The sequence below is a fragment of the Oryctolagus cuniculus genome, chromosome 3 (assembly GCF_964237555.1).
Source record: "Oryctolagus cuniculus chromosome 3, mOryCun1.1, whole genome shotgun sequence".
In the NCBI taxonomy this organism is placed as follows: Eukaryota; Metazoa; Chordata; class Mammalia; order Lagomorpha; family Leporidae; genus Oryctolagus; species Oryctolagus cuniculus.
This window is the reverse complement of record NC_091434.1, coordinates 29,698,515-29,715,531: the sequence shown is the minus strand read 5'-3', so window position 1 is coordinate 29,715,531 and position 17,017 is coordinate 29,698,515. Positions and strand designations below refer to the sequence as shown.

Genomic DNA, 17,017 nt, shown 5'->3' with positions numbered 1-17,017 from the left:
GCTCCTGGCCCTGCCCTGGCCATTGCAGTAATTTGGGAAGTGAACCAACACATGCAAGATTGATCTCAATCTTTGTCTTTGTGTCTACCCTCTTTCTCTATCACTCTGCCTTTCAAATCTTTGAAAAAATAATAAAAACAATAGGACTGGGGGAAATAATTGATAAAATAATAGGAGTTTGATGTAAATATTGTACACAAATAGAAGAAAACCATGATCATATGCAAGGCCTGCTATATTTTATGAGATGACACTTGAGCTTACTGGATTTTTTTATCCTCACGTAACCACATATTAAGCACATTGTCCCTTGACATGAATATTATCCTAAAACATGATTTTAGCATTTGTAAAAAAAGTAATCTTGTGGTCCCAAAGGGCTACAATCCAACCATCATTATCCCATTTCCCAGGCAGCAGGAAGAAATAAGAGCACAGGCAAACATGGCCTTTAAGGTACCACTCCTGAAATCCTGCAATGTCTTCATCTGGATATATCGAGTTGCAAGGGAAACTAGGAAATACAAGCATGGTTGAATACACTGTCACCTCCAACAGTATTGGGACTAATGGTGAGGAAAAAAGGAAGATTGAATGTTGGTTAGGCAGTCATCTCCACCAGTTTTCAGAGCAAAATATCTGAAACCAGTCAGCTAAATGCAGGAAGGTTTGGGAGGGAAGTAAACAAAAAGTACATTACAGAAAAGCTGGTATTGTGGCACAGCAGATTAAAGATACTGTTTGCAACACCTAAATCCCAGATTAGAGTGCTGCTTTGAATCCTGGCTGCTCTATTTCTGATTCAGCTTCCTGCTAATGTGCCTGGTAAGGCAATGGAAAATGGCTCAGCTGCTTTGGGCCCCTGTCACTCATGTGGGAGATTAGGTTGGAGTTTCTGCCTCCAGCTTCGTTCAGACCTGGTTGTTGCAGCCATTTGGAGAATAAACAAGTGATGGAAGATCTCACCCTCTGCCTTTCAAATAAATAAGTAAATCTTTAAAAAAAAAAAAAAGTGCCTGAGAGATCTTTGGCACTACATTTCCTTTTTCAGGCTCTGTGACTGCACCCATGAATATTAATAATGCTGAACACATTGGTGCAATTAAAAAGACTAACAGTGCACAATTGTGCAACCTTAGGATTGGAGCAAAATACAGAAATACTTTGATTCAAGAAATATAAGGAATATTAACTTTAAATTAAGTAGTAAGAGTGGAACCATTGGAGAATTCTGCAAAAAATAAAAGAAATGATTAAAGTACTGTTTTCAGAACACTAATCTCACAGGTCTTTAAACAGGAATATCCAGAAGTACTGGTTAGAAATCACTACAACTGAAACACTTGACTTCATATGAAATGTGGTTATCATGGCAATTTCTTGGGGTCACATGCGTATTGTAACACCAGTTCTATTTCTTCAATTATGTATTGTGTAAGAACATATTATACCAGTAATCCTGGGTAAAATTATGATGAGGCAACAAATAACCCCAAATAGAAAGACATTTAAGTAAAAAATAGTTCACTTCTATCTCACAAAATGTCTGCTGCAGGTCCAGGTAACTTTACAGACCTTTTATCTGTATCTTAGGTATGCATTCCATGTGTTGGGCTTATGTCATACCTGAAGCACATCTACAATTACTGCCACAAGGAAAGATACCTTTCCATCCATAACCAATTGACAAAGGCTAGTCACATAGCTCTGCCCAATTATAAAGAAACCAGGAAATAAAATTCATGTACTCAGAAAGACTTGTGCACAGGTGATTATTAGGACTTTACTATGAGGCATATCAAAAAAAAAAAAAAAAAAATTAAAAGGCAGCAACAAATGAGATTATTTGCTAAAAATGTGACACTCTTTAGCCTTGACTCCCAACAAGCAGGATCTAGCTCATAGTTGTCATTGTAGGCATTAATTAGTTGCCTATTTGGTGTCTATTACATATTTTCCCTATCATTTACCTGATTTTCTTGCTAGTGTCTATACTTCCACCCATTCCAAGTGCTTTGAGAGAATCTGCTCCTTCTTCCATGTCTCAAATACCCTAACAGGCTTAAGCAAATTCACAAACTCTTATTTCTCTGTATATAATCATTAGTTCAGAGGTGGAAATGGACAAAAAATTAACCCTCTGAGAGTGAACTTTAGAACTTAGGCTCAAGATGCTAGGTAGAAATGCATTCTCTTACCCCACATTTGAAAAAGAATGTCCATCTTATGGCCATTAGAGGGGTCAGTTTCAGAAGTAGGCCTGCACTATTAAGTGGCAGACCAAAGGAATTAAAAGCCACTGAGAAAGCAGGTCCATGGGACAAAGAAAAGCTGTCCACTTACCAAGCTTGGAGTCTTCCCTGCCTCTGGATTTTTCAGTTTTTTGTTTCATGTGATAGAATATTCTATCTATTATCATTTTCTACTGTATAAAATGAGACATATCTTCTGTTGGGATACATTAAATTTCAGGTAAATTTAACTTTAAGGAAAAGACTGAAGAAAGTATAACTTTTAATGATCAAAATTATTTCAAAGGGAATTTTGGGAAACAGAATACAAATTAAACAGATAAAAAAATGATGGTAGCTTGAAACCTAATTCTATTAGGTAAAGTAGGGATCTCTGGGAAAATAATTGATTTCAGCCCCAAGGCAGGAATAGCACAGGATACAAAAGGGACATTTTGTTTTGCCAGATAACAAGGACAGTATCATAAATAATGGGTCATGTCAAAACTACTCAGAACTGTATGATGTATGTTATTTGTTTTTACCCTATGAGAATGGAGGTTGTCAGAATATAGATGAAAAAAGACTGGTCATGAGATCATTGTCAAGGCCAGGTGATGCTCATTATACTCTTCTCTGTATTTTGGTCTATGTTTGACATTTTTCCATAGCAAAATGGGGGAAAAAAAGGCACAAACTTGAAGGAGTTCTTAACAGCCTAAGATGAAACCACTCATTAAAAAATCATGGCAATTAATTGAAATACATCAAAATTTCCAAAATCCCTAAGTTGGTATTGACACTAAACAAATCATTACCATGAGAAGATTCTAGGGCACCCACTAGCTATTCTAAAAGTCTATGAGTGGAAACAAATCAAGAATATATTCTACCTTTTATTTACAAGTTATCTTTCTTTCTTTCTTTCTTTTTTTTTTTTTGACAGGCAGAGTTAGTGAGAGAGAGAGAGAGAGACAGAGAGAAAGGTCTTCCTTTCTGTTGGTTCACCCTCCAATGGCCGCCGCGGCCGGCACACTGCGCCAATCCGAAGCCAGGAGCCAGGTGTTTACTCCTGGTCTCCCATGTGGGTGCGGGGCCCAAGCACTTGGCCCATCCTCCACTGCCCTCGCGGGCCACAGCAGAGAGCTGGACTGGAAGAGGAGCAACCAGGACAGAACCGGCGCCCCAACCGGGACTAGAACCTGGGATGCCGGCGCCGCAGGCGGATGATTAGCCTAGTGAGCCTCAGCGCCAGCCAGCAAGTTATCTTTCAAGATATGGCAGCCATGGGGGTGCAGCTCTTAGGCTTCCCTTCAAGAAAAAAGTTGTCATTTTCTTGGAAGGAGTATCATTAGCAGACAGCTTCTAAGCTGTTATCACCTGTGGTATCCACTTGAACTTTTGAGCTGATGCCAGCCCTCTTCCAGGAAGCTCTGACAGTAACTGAGCAAGGAAAAGGAACCAGGGGCTGGCTTTTTCTGCCCAGTGGAACTCTGCTAATGGGGGCAGCCTTTACTGCACAGTTCCACATTGAGTTGGGCAACACTTTGTCAAATATACTTCCCAGTCTGAGGCTCTGTTCTCCCTGTTCAAAATGACTTCCTTTCCTTTGCATCTTTCACAGCTATTACCTCTCAGTAAGCCTCTTGTACTTCACATTCAATCATTTTCTGGTTCCCACAGGACCCAATGGGCACAGAATACCCCAAGAGTTTATTTAAGTTATTTATCAACATTAGTAAGTGTAGAAAGAGTACAAAAATAAAAAGTGTATTTCATCAACTCCTGATGAAATAATTAATCTTGTAAATATTTACCAACAGATGTTAAAACCATTAGTTAATGTGTTAATTGGGAATTTTATGAAGATATCAATTTTTAATTAATTAATTAATTATTTTTTATTTTTTGACAGGCAGAGTGGACAGTGAGAGAGAGAGACAGAGAGAAAGGTCTTCCTTTTGTCATTGGTTCACCCTCCAATGGCCGCTGTGGCCAGCATGCTGCGGCCGGCGCACCGCGCTGATCCGAAGCCAGGAGCCAGGTGCTCCTCCTGGTCTCCCATGGGGTGCAGGGCCCAAGGACTTGAGCCATCCTCCACTGCACTCCCTGGCCACAGCAGAGAGCTGGCCTGGAAGAGGGGCAACCGGGACAGAATCCGGTGCCCCAACCGGGACTAGAACCCGGTGTGCTGGCGCCGCTTGGCGGAGGATTAGCCTATTGAGCCGCGGCGCCAGACGAAGATATCAGATTAATAGTCTGAACTCACTGATCAATTTTAGAATCATCAGAGTGAGACAACTTTATATACATACATCTTATTATGTGATGAAACAGAACAGTCACAGTACCACTTACTACAGTCTTCTCCCCTGTCTTCCCCTCCTCTCTCCTCTCCTCTTCTTTCCTCTCCTTTCTTTATTTATGGAGCTGGTGCTCTGGTGTAGCAGTTAAAGCCGTGGCTTGTGGTGCCAGCATCCCATACAGACGCTGGTTTGAGACTTGGCTGCTCTACTTCTAATCCAGCTCTCTGCTATGGCCTGGACAAAGCAGCAGAAGATGGTCGAAATGCTTGCCGAAATGCTTGGGTTCCTGCATCCACGTGGGAGACCCTTTTTTACAAAAAAGATTTATTTATTTATTTATTTATTTAAGAGGCAGAGTTACAGACAGAGAGGGAGAGACAGAGAGGTCTTCCATCTGCTAGTTCATTCCCCAAATGGCCACAATGGCCAGAGCGGGGCTGATCTTTAGGCAGGATTGAGGAGCTTCCTCCAGGTCTCCCACGTTGTATACAGGGGCCCAAATATTTGGGCCAAATTCCACTGCTTTCCCAGGCCACCAGCAGGGAGTTAGATCGCAAGTAGAACAGCCAAGACTCTAACCAGAACCCATATGGGCTGCCAGCACTGCAGGCGAAGGCTTAACAAATTACGCCACAGTGCCAGCCCCTTCTTACTAAGTTTTCTAGGCAAAAACATTGAGCCTGAATCTAAATAAAACTCTGTATCAGTTTATAAGAAATATGGGGAATAGAGAAGTAGAAAGAATGTACAATGAGGAATCAATCAGGAAAATCATCAGTGGTGGACACTATAAAATGAATGACTAGATTTTTTTGAAAAAATTAACTGCATGGAGGGAAAATGGAGAAACAATCCTCAATTCATTTTATGAGGTCACCATTGCCTTGATAAAACCAGACAAAAATAGATCAAGAAAATCACAATCCATTATCCCTCATAAACATAGAAACAAAAATTCTCAACAAACTATTATCAAGTCAAAATAAACTACATAAAAATAATACAAAGTAACCAAATGGTGTTAATTTTGGAATGCAAAGTTTGTTTGCTATTCAAAATTTTTGTTCGATATTCAAAATCAGTATAACCAGTGCTGTGGTTTGAATTTTTGTATCCCCTCCAAAATTCACACTGAAACTTCACTCTTAGTCCAATAGTATTAACAGGTGGGGCCTGTAGGAGGTCACTAGGCCACAAGGGTGCTGCCTTCATGAACCACTTGGTGCCCTGTACTAAGGGCTATGGGAATTAATTAGTCCCCTTTTGTCTTTCCTCCATTCTGCCATGTGGGGAAGCAATGTTCATCCCTGCTGAAGGACAGTGTTCAAAGCATCTTCCTGGAAGTGAGAACTGGGTCCTCGCCAGACACGGAATCTGGAAACCCCAATCTGCACTCAGTTTGTAGTATGAACACACCAGTATGAACACACTAAGATACGTGATACACTAATAGCCCAAAGAAAAAAATGCTATGATCACCAACATTGATGAAGGAAAACTATTTGACAGAAGCAATATCTATTACTGGTGAAAACTCTCAAAAATTAAGAAAAGAATGAAATCTCTTCAACTTTTTCTAATGAATCATACCTAATGTGAGAGCCCTAAGACCAGGATCGATCAGGGATGTCCATTTTCAACATTTCTATTCAACACTGTAGTGTAAGTCCTCACCAGTACAATAAGATTAAAAGGAAAAAAAAAAGCATACAGATTGAAAGGAAGAAATACAACTGTCCCTGGAAGATGGCGCAAGTACCTAAGTCCCTGCTACCCACGTGGGAGACCAAGATGGAATTCATGGTTCCTGGCTTTGGCTTTGTCCAGAAAAGTTATGACCATTTTGGGGAACAAACCAAAAGACTGAAGATCTCTAAGTCTCTTGTTTTATTGCTCTGCCTTTCAAATAAATAAAAAAATTTTTTTAAATAAAAAAATGAGATATATTCTGAAATATATGTGGGTGAAATAGCATAAAAGTTGGGATTTGCCTTAATACATTTAAGAAAAAATAGGGGAGAAAGTTTAGAAAATGCTGAAGCTGTAGGTTCGTTACATGGTACTCTTTCAGAATGTTTGAAGTTTTTTATAATTTTTTCTTGAAAGTGAGATTTTAGAAAATATAGTCAAACTTCCTTTTTCTTTCTTTCTTTCTTTTTTTTTTTTTTTTTGACAGGCAGAGTTAGTGAGAGAGAGAGAGAGAGACAGAGAGAAAGGTCTTCCTTTCTGTTGGTTCACCCTCCAATGGCCGCCGCGGCCGGCATACTGCGCCAATCCGAAGCCAGGAGCCAGGTGTTTACTCCTGGTCTCCCATGTGGGTGCAGGGCCCAAGCACTTGGACCATCCTCCACTGCACTCCTGGGCCACAGCAGACAGCTGGCCTGGAAGAGGGGCAACTGGGACAGAATCCGGCGCCCTGACCGGGACTAGAATCCAGAGTGCCAGCGCCACAGGCGGAGGATTAGCCTAGTGAGCCACAGCGCCGGCCAAACTTCCTTTCAGCACTTATTTAAAAGCAGACATAGGCCTACAGTTGGTTTCTTTTTTTTTAATTTTTAAATTTTTTAAAAAGATTTATTTTATTGACTTGAAAGAATTACAGAGAGGTAGAGAAAAAATATGGAACACTTCACGAATTTGCATATCATCCTTGTGCAGGGGCCATGTTAATCTTCTCTGTGTCATTCCAATTTTAGTATATGTGCTGTCGAAGCGAAGTCTACAGTTGGTTTCAATCTCAATGTCAAATCTTTCCAATGACTAAATAAATGCTGTGTGTGCAAAAAATAATACTGACATAGGAAAAGTCTAGAAATCTTATACTTTAAACAATCCACAAGTAAAATTACTAGATTAGTAAAGATTTGCAGAAGTAGATTTGAAAATAGCAAGTCAAAAGAGTTTTCATTAACACCATCAAAAAAATAAAGAGCAGAAGTGATCTTAAAACAATAATTATGATCCTAAAGATATCAGCCAAAATCAAAATTACTAGGCTTTTAAATTCTCATTAATATTTACACAGTATTGCTTTCTTGCTGTGTGGGTCCAGTCTGGGCTTTTTTTGAGCACTATTATTATTTATTGTTTCTCAAGTAGTCAGCACTGCAAGAGATACAAGTAAGTTCCCTCCCTAGGGGACAACAATCAAAGCCACAGGAAGGAAACACAAAGATTAGCCATTAAAGAAACAAAAAACAAATGAAAGGTTTAGGAACATATTCTGAATTCCCTTTTTTGCTTTCTACTTTTAGACCATGATACAACATATGCTTCTTTTGTGGGATATAAAACAAGATTAAATTGGTAAGATAAAGAAACCACCAGGGTAGAAGAAATTTTTAAAAGAAAATGGCTCAGATATCATTAAAAGAAAATATACTACCTTAGAAATTCTTTCACTTTCTTTTCATTTTTTAAGATTTATTTAATTATTTGAAAGGCAGAGTCAGAGAGAGTCAGAGGAAGAGAGAGGGAGACAGAGAGAGAGAGAGAAAGAGAAAGAGAGAGACAGAGAATCTTCCATCTGATGGTTCACTCCCCAAATGGCTACAATGGCTGGAGTTGTGCTCATCTGAAGCCAGGAGCTTCCTCTAGGACTCCCTCATGGGTGCAGGGGCCCAAGGACTTGGGCCATCCTCTACTGCTTTCCCAGGCCACAGCAAAGAACTGGATTGGAAGTGGGACAATTAGGACTTGAACCAGCGTCCACATAGGATGCCGGCATTGCAGGCAGCAGCCTCATCCACCATACCACAGCACCAGTCCCTCACTTTTTGATGTTTAAAAATTACACCAGAACTTATTCCTAGCTCTAGAGGACTGTAATAGCATTGAGAGACAGACCGATACACATGCACACACACACACACACACACACAGAAGGAAGGTTGGATGGAAGGAAGAGAGGGAGGGAGGGAAGGAGGGAGGGAGGGATTAATTTAGCTCTTCCCACAGACTCTTCTGTACCTTTTCTTTTGATAATACTACCCTCTGCATCAGGGACTGCTCCCAGTCCGTGTATTCCTGATGGGATTATTACTCATAGTACATTTTCCCCCTACCTTACGATGACCTTGTGCTGAAGGATGCAGTCATGAGGCTGTCCAAGGTCACTTTTATAGGACTCATAATTAAGCTCTTTTATAGTATCCAACAGGCCAATTTGCAAAGAAAAGTAGAAATAAATGGATGCAGCCTGTAAGTGCTTGCAGTTTTAAGTCCTAAAATTAGGCCCTTGAGACCTTGGTTCCTCAGCTCGTTCGATTACATAAGCTTCAAATTCTTGCTTAGAATGGTTCGAAATTGGGTTTGTCATTTGCACCTGAAAGAATTCCGTGACGATAAACATCTTGCTCAAGGTCCAGTGGATCCTAAATGTCAGTCATCATTCCAACCCACACCTGTTCCTTTCACACACTAGGCTTCTCCTACGGTGCAAATTTACTTACTATCCTACTGAAGTTTTATTCCTAAAATTTAGTCTCCTTGAAGATTGGGAGTGGAAACGAGAGTGTTGTGGGAGGCAGGGGAGGGAAGTGGGCCTGTCAAAATCTGTATCATTTCCTGGGTAACAGGAGGAGGGTAAAAGCTGCAAATATATAAAACCTGATAAGAATTTAACTCACTTTTTATGCTATTTAATGCACATGACAAAAACCTACACCAGCAACCATAAAAATTTATCTAAAAACAAATCAAAACTATTAATTCAAGGAAAGAATGGATCAAAATATCTTCTCTTCCCTTTGCTCTATCCTGTTGTAATAGTGATATTAAAGACACAATGTGTAATATTAACTAAAACATGTTACATTTCCTAAGGTGAGCAAGAATACATTTATTTTCATTTAAAAATGGCTTATTCACTGTCTCACTAGTATATGCAAAGAAGAACAAGTACTGATATGATGCCAGCAGTTTAGAAGTTAAATTAAATGGTTTAGTTTTTGGTAATATTTAACTATCAAAGCAAATGTTATTTACTTTCTGATTTTAAATGTTCCCTTTATTTCCTTGACTGCACTTATTATAATTTGAAATTTTTACTATGTTATTATTACTTATTTGTCTATTCACTTTTTTATAGACAAAGATCTTGCCAATTTTGCTTGCATTCATATTTTTAACAATCTGGTTAAGACCCACAAAGCATTTATTAAATTAATAAATTGTTGCAAAATGAACCACTGTTCAGATACATATAAAATACACCAATATCTAGAAATTAAAGATGATGGATTATTTCTCTGTTTTATAAATTAAACTAGAATGTAAATCTATTTAAAGCCTAGGTGTCAGTAGTTAAGAGAACTAAGGCCATTCTCTCTGGTTGGCATTGGGCTAATGCTTAGCTGAGTTCTGGGAGTTTCAAGTCAGGATGGTAGGAAGGCTTTCTGCTTCATCTAGCACTGCTGCTTTCACATCAGGGTCCGACAGAGACATTCTGCATAAGCTTATATTTTAAGGCTTTATTTAATTTTTTATAAGGAAATGGATGTTTCTTTTTTTTTATTATTATTAGACAGGCAGAATTATAGACAGTGAGAGAGAGACAGAAAGGTTTTCCTTCCATTGGTTCACTCCCCTAATGGCCACTACGGCTGGCGCTGCGCTGATCCGAAGCCAGGAGCCGGGAGCTTCCTCCTGGTCTCCCATGCAGGTGCAGGGACCCAAGCACTTGGTCCATCCTCCACTGCCTTCCCGTGCCACAGCAGAGAGCTGGAATGGAAGAGGCGCAATCGGGTCTAGAACCCAGGGTGCCAGCACCGCAGGTGGATGATTAGCCAAGTGAGCCACAGCGCCGGCCAAGATTTATTTAATTTTTAACTGATATGTGACAGCTGTATATACTTATAGGGTACAACGTTTGAGTAAAGGGTTCTATTCATTACTTCTTTTCCAGGAAATTTAGAGCTAACGTAGCTGAAGTTATATTAATTTTTTCCTTTGAAGTCAGTGTGTTACATATACGATTGTTTTTATAGTGTAACAACATAAAATTATTTCTGGCTCAATTTTATAAAGATTTAAACAGTTTATGCTTTTTAGAATTATAGATAAATGAAACATTAAGGCTTCTAGAATCAGAAACTCTTTGACGTTTAACTGTATGAGAAATTAAAAGTTAAACCTTATACTTGAGAATTCTTGAATCTTGGGATTGAAAGATTTCTTTCCACTGCATTAATATTAAATTTTTATTTGACTTCTTTTCATATAGAGAGACTGTATAAAAACATGGTTAGCATTTCCCCCTTCCCACGTTACATTTTATCTGGAGTAGATTTAAAACCAGATTAGCTGTAATAGGATTCCAGGATGTGGGCAGATGTCTACTTGTCACGGACGATATCTCTTGCAATCAGCTCCTTCATTATTTCATTGGTACCACCGTAGATTGGCTGAACTCGGGCATCCACATAAGCTCTGCGTAAATCACAAATTGACAGAATAAATAAGTATTAGGAATTATAAATTTTGTCTCATCATCTATTAATTAAAGTATTCATTTAAGGGAATCTAAACAATAGAAGTTCTTTATAAATTACCTACTTTTCTAGTATGACATTAATCATGGATTAATGATTAAGCTTATTAAGATATTGATAATCTATGTGGCTTTCTTTTAGCTTCCTTAAAGAGATTACAAATTCAAGACAACATTTATAAATATGCTTCATCTGATTTCATTTTGTCAAATTTGACACACAGAATTCTTAGAAAATCCATTTTAGATTCAGAAAAGCATGTAATGTCTTAATTTCTTGCTATCTTTAATGTTTCCCTCAAAAGCTGAAATCCATGGGTGTTATAGAGAACAAAAGAGAAAACAAATGATTATGTTTTAGTATCCCTTTAGATACTACCACCACGACCACAACAAGAAGTATAGAGTAAGAATATTTATACATGTTTTGATAGTCACTAGTCACTCAGTGATATGGGAGGTTAAAATACTAAGTGGCTAAGTTCATTGCCCTCCCTCTCTCCCCCTACACAATTATCAGTTCACTTTTTAGTTTTTTAAAGATTTATGGGGCCAGTACTGTGGTGCAGTGGGTTAGGCTGCCGGCTATAGTGCCAGCATCCCATATAGGCACCAGTTCAGGTCTTGGCTGCTCTACTTCCAATCCAGTTCCCTGCTAATGCACCTGGGAAATCAGTGGAGGATGGCCCAAGTCCCTGGGCCTCTGCACTCACGTGGGAGATCCAGATAAAGCTCTTGGTTCCAGGCTTTGCCTTGGCGTAGCCATGGTCATTGTCGCCATTCAGGAGTGAACTGGTAGATGAAAGATCTTTCTCTCCCCTGTCTATCTTTAACTCTTTCAAATAAATAAGTAAATCTTTTAAAAACATTTAAAAATTATAAAAAAAAGAATTATTTGAAAATAAAAGTGATGGGGGAGAGAGATCTTTTATCTGCAATATAGCCAAAATAGCCAGGGCTAAGCCAGGCCAACACCTAGAGTCTAGAACTCCATCAAGTTTCCTATGTGGGTGGCAGGAAAGCAACTACTTGAGCCATCATCCACTGCTTCCCAGGCACATTAAGAGAAAGCTGGATAGGAAGTGGAGTAGCCAAGACTTAACTGGCACTCTGATATGGACTTTGGGCATCCCAAAAGGCAGTTTAACCCAACGTTTTGCAAAATTTGTCTTAGGAGTACACTTTTTAAATGTCTGAAAAGCATAAGAGATGGAGATACACAAACACACACACACAGACACACACACACACTAACACACACAGATGTAACTCTATCTAGGTCTCCCATGTAGGTAGGTAGGAAAGATCCAAGCACTGGAACCATTAACTGCTGCCTTTCTGGGCACATTAGCAGGGAGTTTTATCAGAAGTTGAGGAGCCAGGACTCGAACTGGCACTGATATGGGATGCAGGCATCCCAAGCAGCAGCTTAATGTGCTGTGCCACATCACCTGCATCAGGAGTTTACCTTTTAAAAGCTTTATTTATTTGAGAGGTAGACAGAGAGAGACAGAAAGAGAGAATTCCATCTGCAAATTTACTGCCAAAAGCCACCAACAGCCAGAGCTGAGCCAGGCCTGAGCTAGGAGCCAGGAACTCAATGTGGGTGGAAGGGGCCCAATCACCTGAGCCACCATCCAATGCCTCCCAGGATCCACATTAACAAGTCACACGGAGTGGACCAGACCAAGCACCTGCCTCCGGAGTTCACTTTTCACAGTTATGATAGGGACCAGGACACTGTGCAGTTACTTTTACCTTTTCTCATCTCGTTTTATACTCTCATCTAGGATTAGGGGAGATAAACATTGTTTTGCAGGTTTTGGGAAGTTCACACAAGCTAATACATTTACTGATTAATTGTTGCTAATTAACAGTCATTTAACAGAAAATTGGCAGACAAGAATGAACACATGGATATTCTGCCTTTTTGCAGTATTTTTTTTATTATATTACAATATTTTCATTGGCTCAGGCATTTAGAGCCAACTCTTGAATGACACTGTTTTCCAGACCTAAATCTGTTTTTTTTCTTTTTTTAAAAATTTGATATGTTGGATGTGCCAGCTCTCTAGGAACATGACCTTGCAAACAAGTGAGTGCTCGGTAAATCCTTTCTGATTTAATTTACTAAATTTCAAAGGAAATTCAGAATCTCAGTACTTTCTGGTGAAAGTTTTTTTTTTTTTTTTTTTCACGGTGAAGGCCACTGACTTTATTGATTTAAAAACAGGACAGTGACGGTTCTGCCACACAGGGAGCCAAACGGCAAACAGACCGGAGGTGCGGGAGGGGCGGGAAGCCGTGGTCGCGGTGGGACCGGCAGGGGACTGCGGGGAGCGGCATGCAGGAGTGAGCTCCGGAGCCGTGGCAACGGTGAGGGCGGGCGGCGGGCGTCGCAGGTGAACAACCTTTTCCCATGAGGCGCACAGGGCCGAGCCCCCTCCGCTGCAAACTCCGGGCCGGGGGGCTCCCCGGGCGGCTCACAAGAAGGCGTCACACCACTCCCGGAGGCACCCGAAGCAGTCCCGGGACTGCTTGGCGTTGGCGCCACAAGTGTCCTTCAGCCACTCCCGGAACAGGTCCTCGTCTTTCTTTAGCACCAGAAACTGGCCAAGGACCACGTAGGCCTTGTCGAACCCCCTTTCCTCCAGCTTCTTCCCCAGGACTTCGCCGATGCCGGCCAGGCTGCCCACCGGCTTCTCCCCCATGGGCTCCGCCACGAAGTCCCGGTGCTTTTGCGACGTCGTCATCTTGCTCGGGCTTAATCGGCAGCTCCGGCTCCCGCAACGGCTCCTCCCGCCACCCGGCCGCTCCCGCCGCTCAAGCCACTAGAACTTTCCTCTGGTGAAAGTTTTAAAGTCTTGAGTCATTTATCTTTTCAACATATTTTTTTCTGATCAGATTCTGTTGTTCCCCACAAGATCCCAAACTTGCCTTTTAAGAGCCTCCCTGACATTTCAATCTATTAAACAACCCTGGTGTGTTTGAGACATTTTTTGGGACAGGGTTGGGCGTTTTTTTCCACATTAAAGAAGTTCCAAAGAAGTATGTAATGACAGAGATCAGTAGACCTTTTATAGGTTACTGATTAAATTTAGTCATCAACTAAAATTAACACAGATAGGCAGCAGAAGAAATGTTTAACCACACTGCAGTGAAGCTCTAACTTCCAGGCTGCCCTTCTAAGCACAGCAGAGAAGTCTCCAAATGTCAAAGCTTCAGTCTCACTTCTTACAGGCCAGGCCTCATGAGGCTGAAATAAACCCACATGCCTTTGGGGAGTGAACCAGCAGATGGAAGATCTCTCTCTGTGTCTCTCCCTCTCCGTCTGTAACTCTCTCTCTCAAGTAAATAAGTAAATCTTTCAAAATAAAATACTACCAATAAAAAAGTAAAACCAAGAAACTTTTTCATCCCTGAAATCAAGGCTTATCTACCTACGTACAATCAAATGATGCAGCTTAACCTGGGGAATATGAGAAACAATTAGAATCATTTTCTTGTATCAAACTGAAGTTTGTACACTGTATCAAATACTGTCATCTGTGACTAGTTGTCATTTTTTGTATTAGTTGATATTAAGATTTCCTATGTCCTTGAGGAGAGAAATAGCAGTCTAATTAAAAGTTTCATAAGATGTTTGTCATTTTTTGTATTAGTTGATATTAGGATTTTCTATGTCCTTGAGGAGAGAAATAGCAGTCTAATTAAAAGTTTCATAAGATGTTTGAACTGGGGCTGGCGCTGCGGCACAGCAAGTTAATCCTCCGCCTGTGGTACTGGCATCCCATATGGGCACCAATTCTAGTCCCAGCTGCTCCTCTTCCAATCGAGCTCTTTGCTATACCCTGGGAAAGCAGTAGAAGATGGCCCAAGTCCTTGGGCACCTGCACCTGTGTGGGAGACCGGAAGAAGCTCCTGGCGCAGCTCTGGCTGTTGTGGCCCTTTGGGGAGTGAACCAGCGGACGGAAGTCCTTTCTCTGTCTCTACCTCTCACTGTCTGTAACTCTACCTCTCAAATAAATAAATAAAATCTTTAAAAAGAAAGATATTTGAATTAATGGGCTGACCATGAAAGGAGATTTTTCTCTCCTTAAAGAAAAAATAAGTCTCTCAAACCTGAAACCAGGAATTTCAAATAAGCCACCAAGCTACAAGTTTTGTTTGCTATTGATCTCAAGGAATTGATTCTGAGAAAACAGAGATCACGGCTGATGCCATCCATACCGTAATACTGAACCATCCCGGTGGGAATGGCTGCCTCCTCTCCACCTGGGAAGCCTTTCTCAGAACCTGCACTGGACCATACAAACTGCTGTGCCGCTACTTGTCTACATTCCCAGCAGATGTTGTAACAACACAGGAGAAAAATGTGAATATCCATTATTATTTTACTTTTTTAGCATTCAGAATATTGTGAATGATGGATACTGTGAATAAAACATGAAAATTCCCAGGGGGGAAAAAACTTCCAGTGATGACTTAGCTTGTGTTAGCAAAATTCAATTTACTTGATTTCAAGACTATACAAAGGTTTTTTATCTCCTTTTGATTAAGGCCCATTAGAAGTAATCCTGAAAACGCATACCAATATCCAAGTCCAAGGATTGTTTTAAGAAAAGAAATAGTTTAGCTACTTCATGCTTACCTTCCCATGGAGGGGACAACACCTTGCTTGTTCCTAGGTTTTTATTAAAGGTTGTATATTATATATACTCTATAAAGTTTTTAGAGCTGCCCAGTAGTTAGAGGAAATTAGCAAATTTATGTATGCTGCAGCTTCTGTTCATAACTCAATATAACTTGAATAAAATGTTTATTCTCCTCATTAAAGACTATAAACATTATCAAATGTTTCCCATTATGTGTGCAAAAATGATACATTTCAAAGTATTACACTGCCGGTTTGAATATAATTTAGATAATTTTTCCCTTTAGATACTCCATATTTAGATAAAAACTAGAAAAACCATGAGAGGAAACATATTTTCTAGGTTAATAATGAAAAATGCCATGGGGAGATCACTGAGGTGAAAGACTGGAAAGAAGGAAACGAGAAATTATGAAGAGAATGACAATATGGAAGAGGATACTGCCTTAGAGCCGGTGACAGAATATTCATAAGTAACACAATAAACAGTTACATTTAATTTCCTTTAACCTAAAGGAAATAAAAGTCCTATTTCGAAAAAATAACTAATTTGCCAGAGCAAAATAGAAAATAAATAAAAGATATGACAACTTGGATCTTTTATCAAAGTTAAGTTAATTATTTAATATTGCCATATTTGTTTGCTTTAAAAAAAGTGCTATTGGTGCTTTTAAAATAATTCTAAGCCAGGCATCAAGTATTAGTATATTTGTCTCTTCACTTTAACAATAATAAAATTCTAGTTGCTTCCTGCAAGAACACACTCAGCAGGCTGGCAAAAAGCTAAGAATTTTAGGTGTCTTTCAACTCTAGTAAGGAAATTTTCCCTTTCCTTCACAAGATTAGGAAGGGCAAAACAGAACAAGCATACTCACTTTGCAATTGGATACTCCCACATGTATCCTGAACCTCCATGGAGTTGTACACACTCATAAGCAACATGGTTTTGTAACTCAGATGCCCTAGATAACAAAAATAAAAAGCAGAAAAAGAGCATTTGAAATGAATTTTCATTGTTGCTTCACAATCAGGAAAAGATCTGTGATTGTTTAAATGTACACATTTTCAAGCAATCCAAATGACATATTACCCAATCACTGAAAATGATAAATATTACATATGAAAGAAATTAGAAGAGAATTTTCACTCAAAAAATACCTCTCTTCATCAATTACAATTCTGACTGGGTTTTGTTAAAGCTAGAAACAAAATGTGGAAAACTTAAGACTATTAATTCTGGCTTATTTAGACTTGAAAAAAGATAAATCTTGAATTTGGTCTAACTTCAATTCTCTACATGATCTAAATGCTCAGCCGTCTAGTTCCTCTTGCTCTT

The 17,017-nt window shown here is 39.6% G+C and overlaps 2 protein-coding genes, 1 long non-coding RNA gene and 1 other non-coding gene across 4 annotated transcripts in view; 1 reads left to right on the top strand and 3 right to left on the bottom strand.

Moving 5' to 3' along the window:
- Positions 1–17,017, top strand: part of LOC127491702 (uncharacterized) — a 73,436-nt gene that overhangs the window by 51,062 nt on the left and 5,357 nt on the right. The gene's annotated exons all lie outside the window — the stretch shown is intronic.
- LOC127491873 (U6 spliceosomal RNA) lies at positions 7,151–7,253 on the bottom strand. Its single transcript, XR_007920806.1, has one exon. It is a non-coding gene; the product is annotated as a U6 spliceosomal RNA (small nuclear RNA).
- Positions 10,724–17,017, bottom strand: part of ACADL (acyl-CoA dehydrogenase long chain) — a 47,995-nt gene continuing 41,701 nt past the window's right edge. The window contains exons 10-11 of the mRNA XM_051849171.2: positions 16,557–16,643; positions 10,724–10,966 (exon numbers count right to left, since the gene is read on the bottom strand). Of these exons, the coding sequence (XP_051705131.1) occupies positions 10,873–10,966; positions 16,557–16,643 (181 nt within the window). The 3' untranslated portion in view covers positions 10,724–10,872. The remainder of the gene's footprint in view (positions 10,967–16,556; positions 16,644–17,017) is intronic.
- Positions 10,917–13,880, bottom strand: LOC138848934 (barrier-to-autointegration factor). The gene has a single exon (XM_070070268.1). The coding sequence runs from the start codon at positions 13,778–13,780 to the stop codon at positions 13,511–13,513; it is 270 nt and encodes an 89-aa protein (XP_069926369.1). The 5' UTR covers positions 13,781–13,880; the 3' UTR covers positions 10,917–13,510.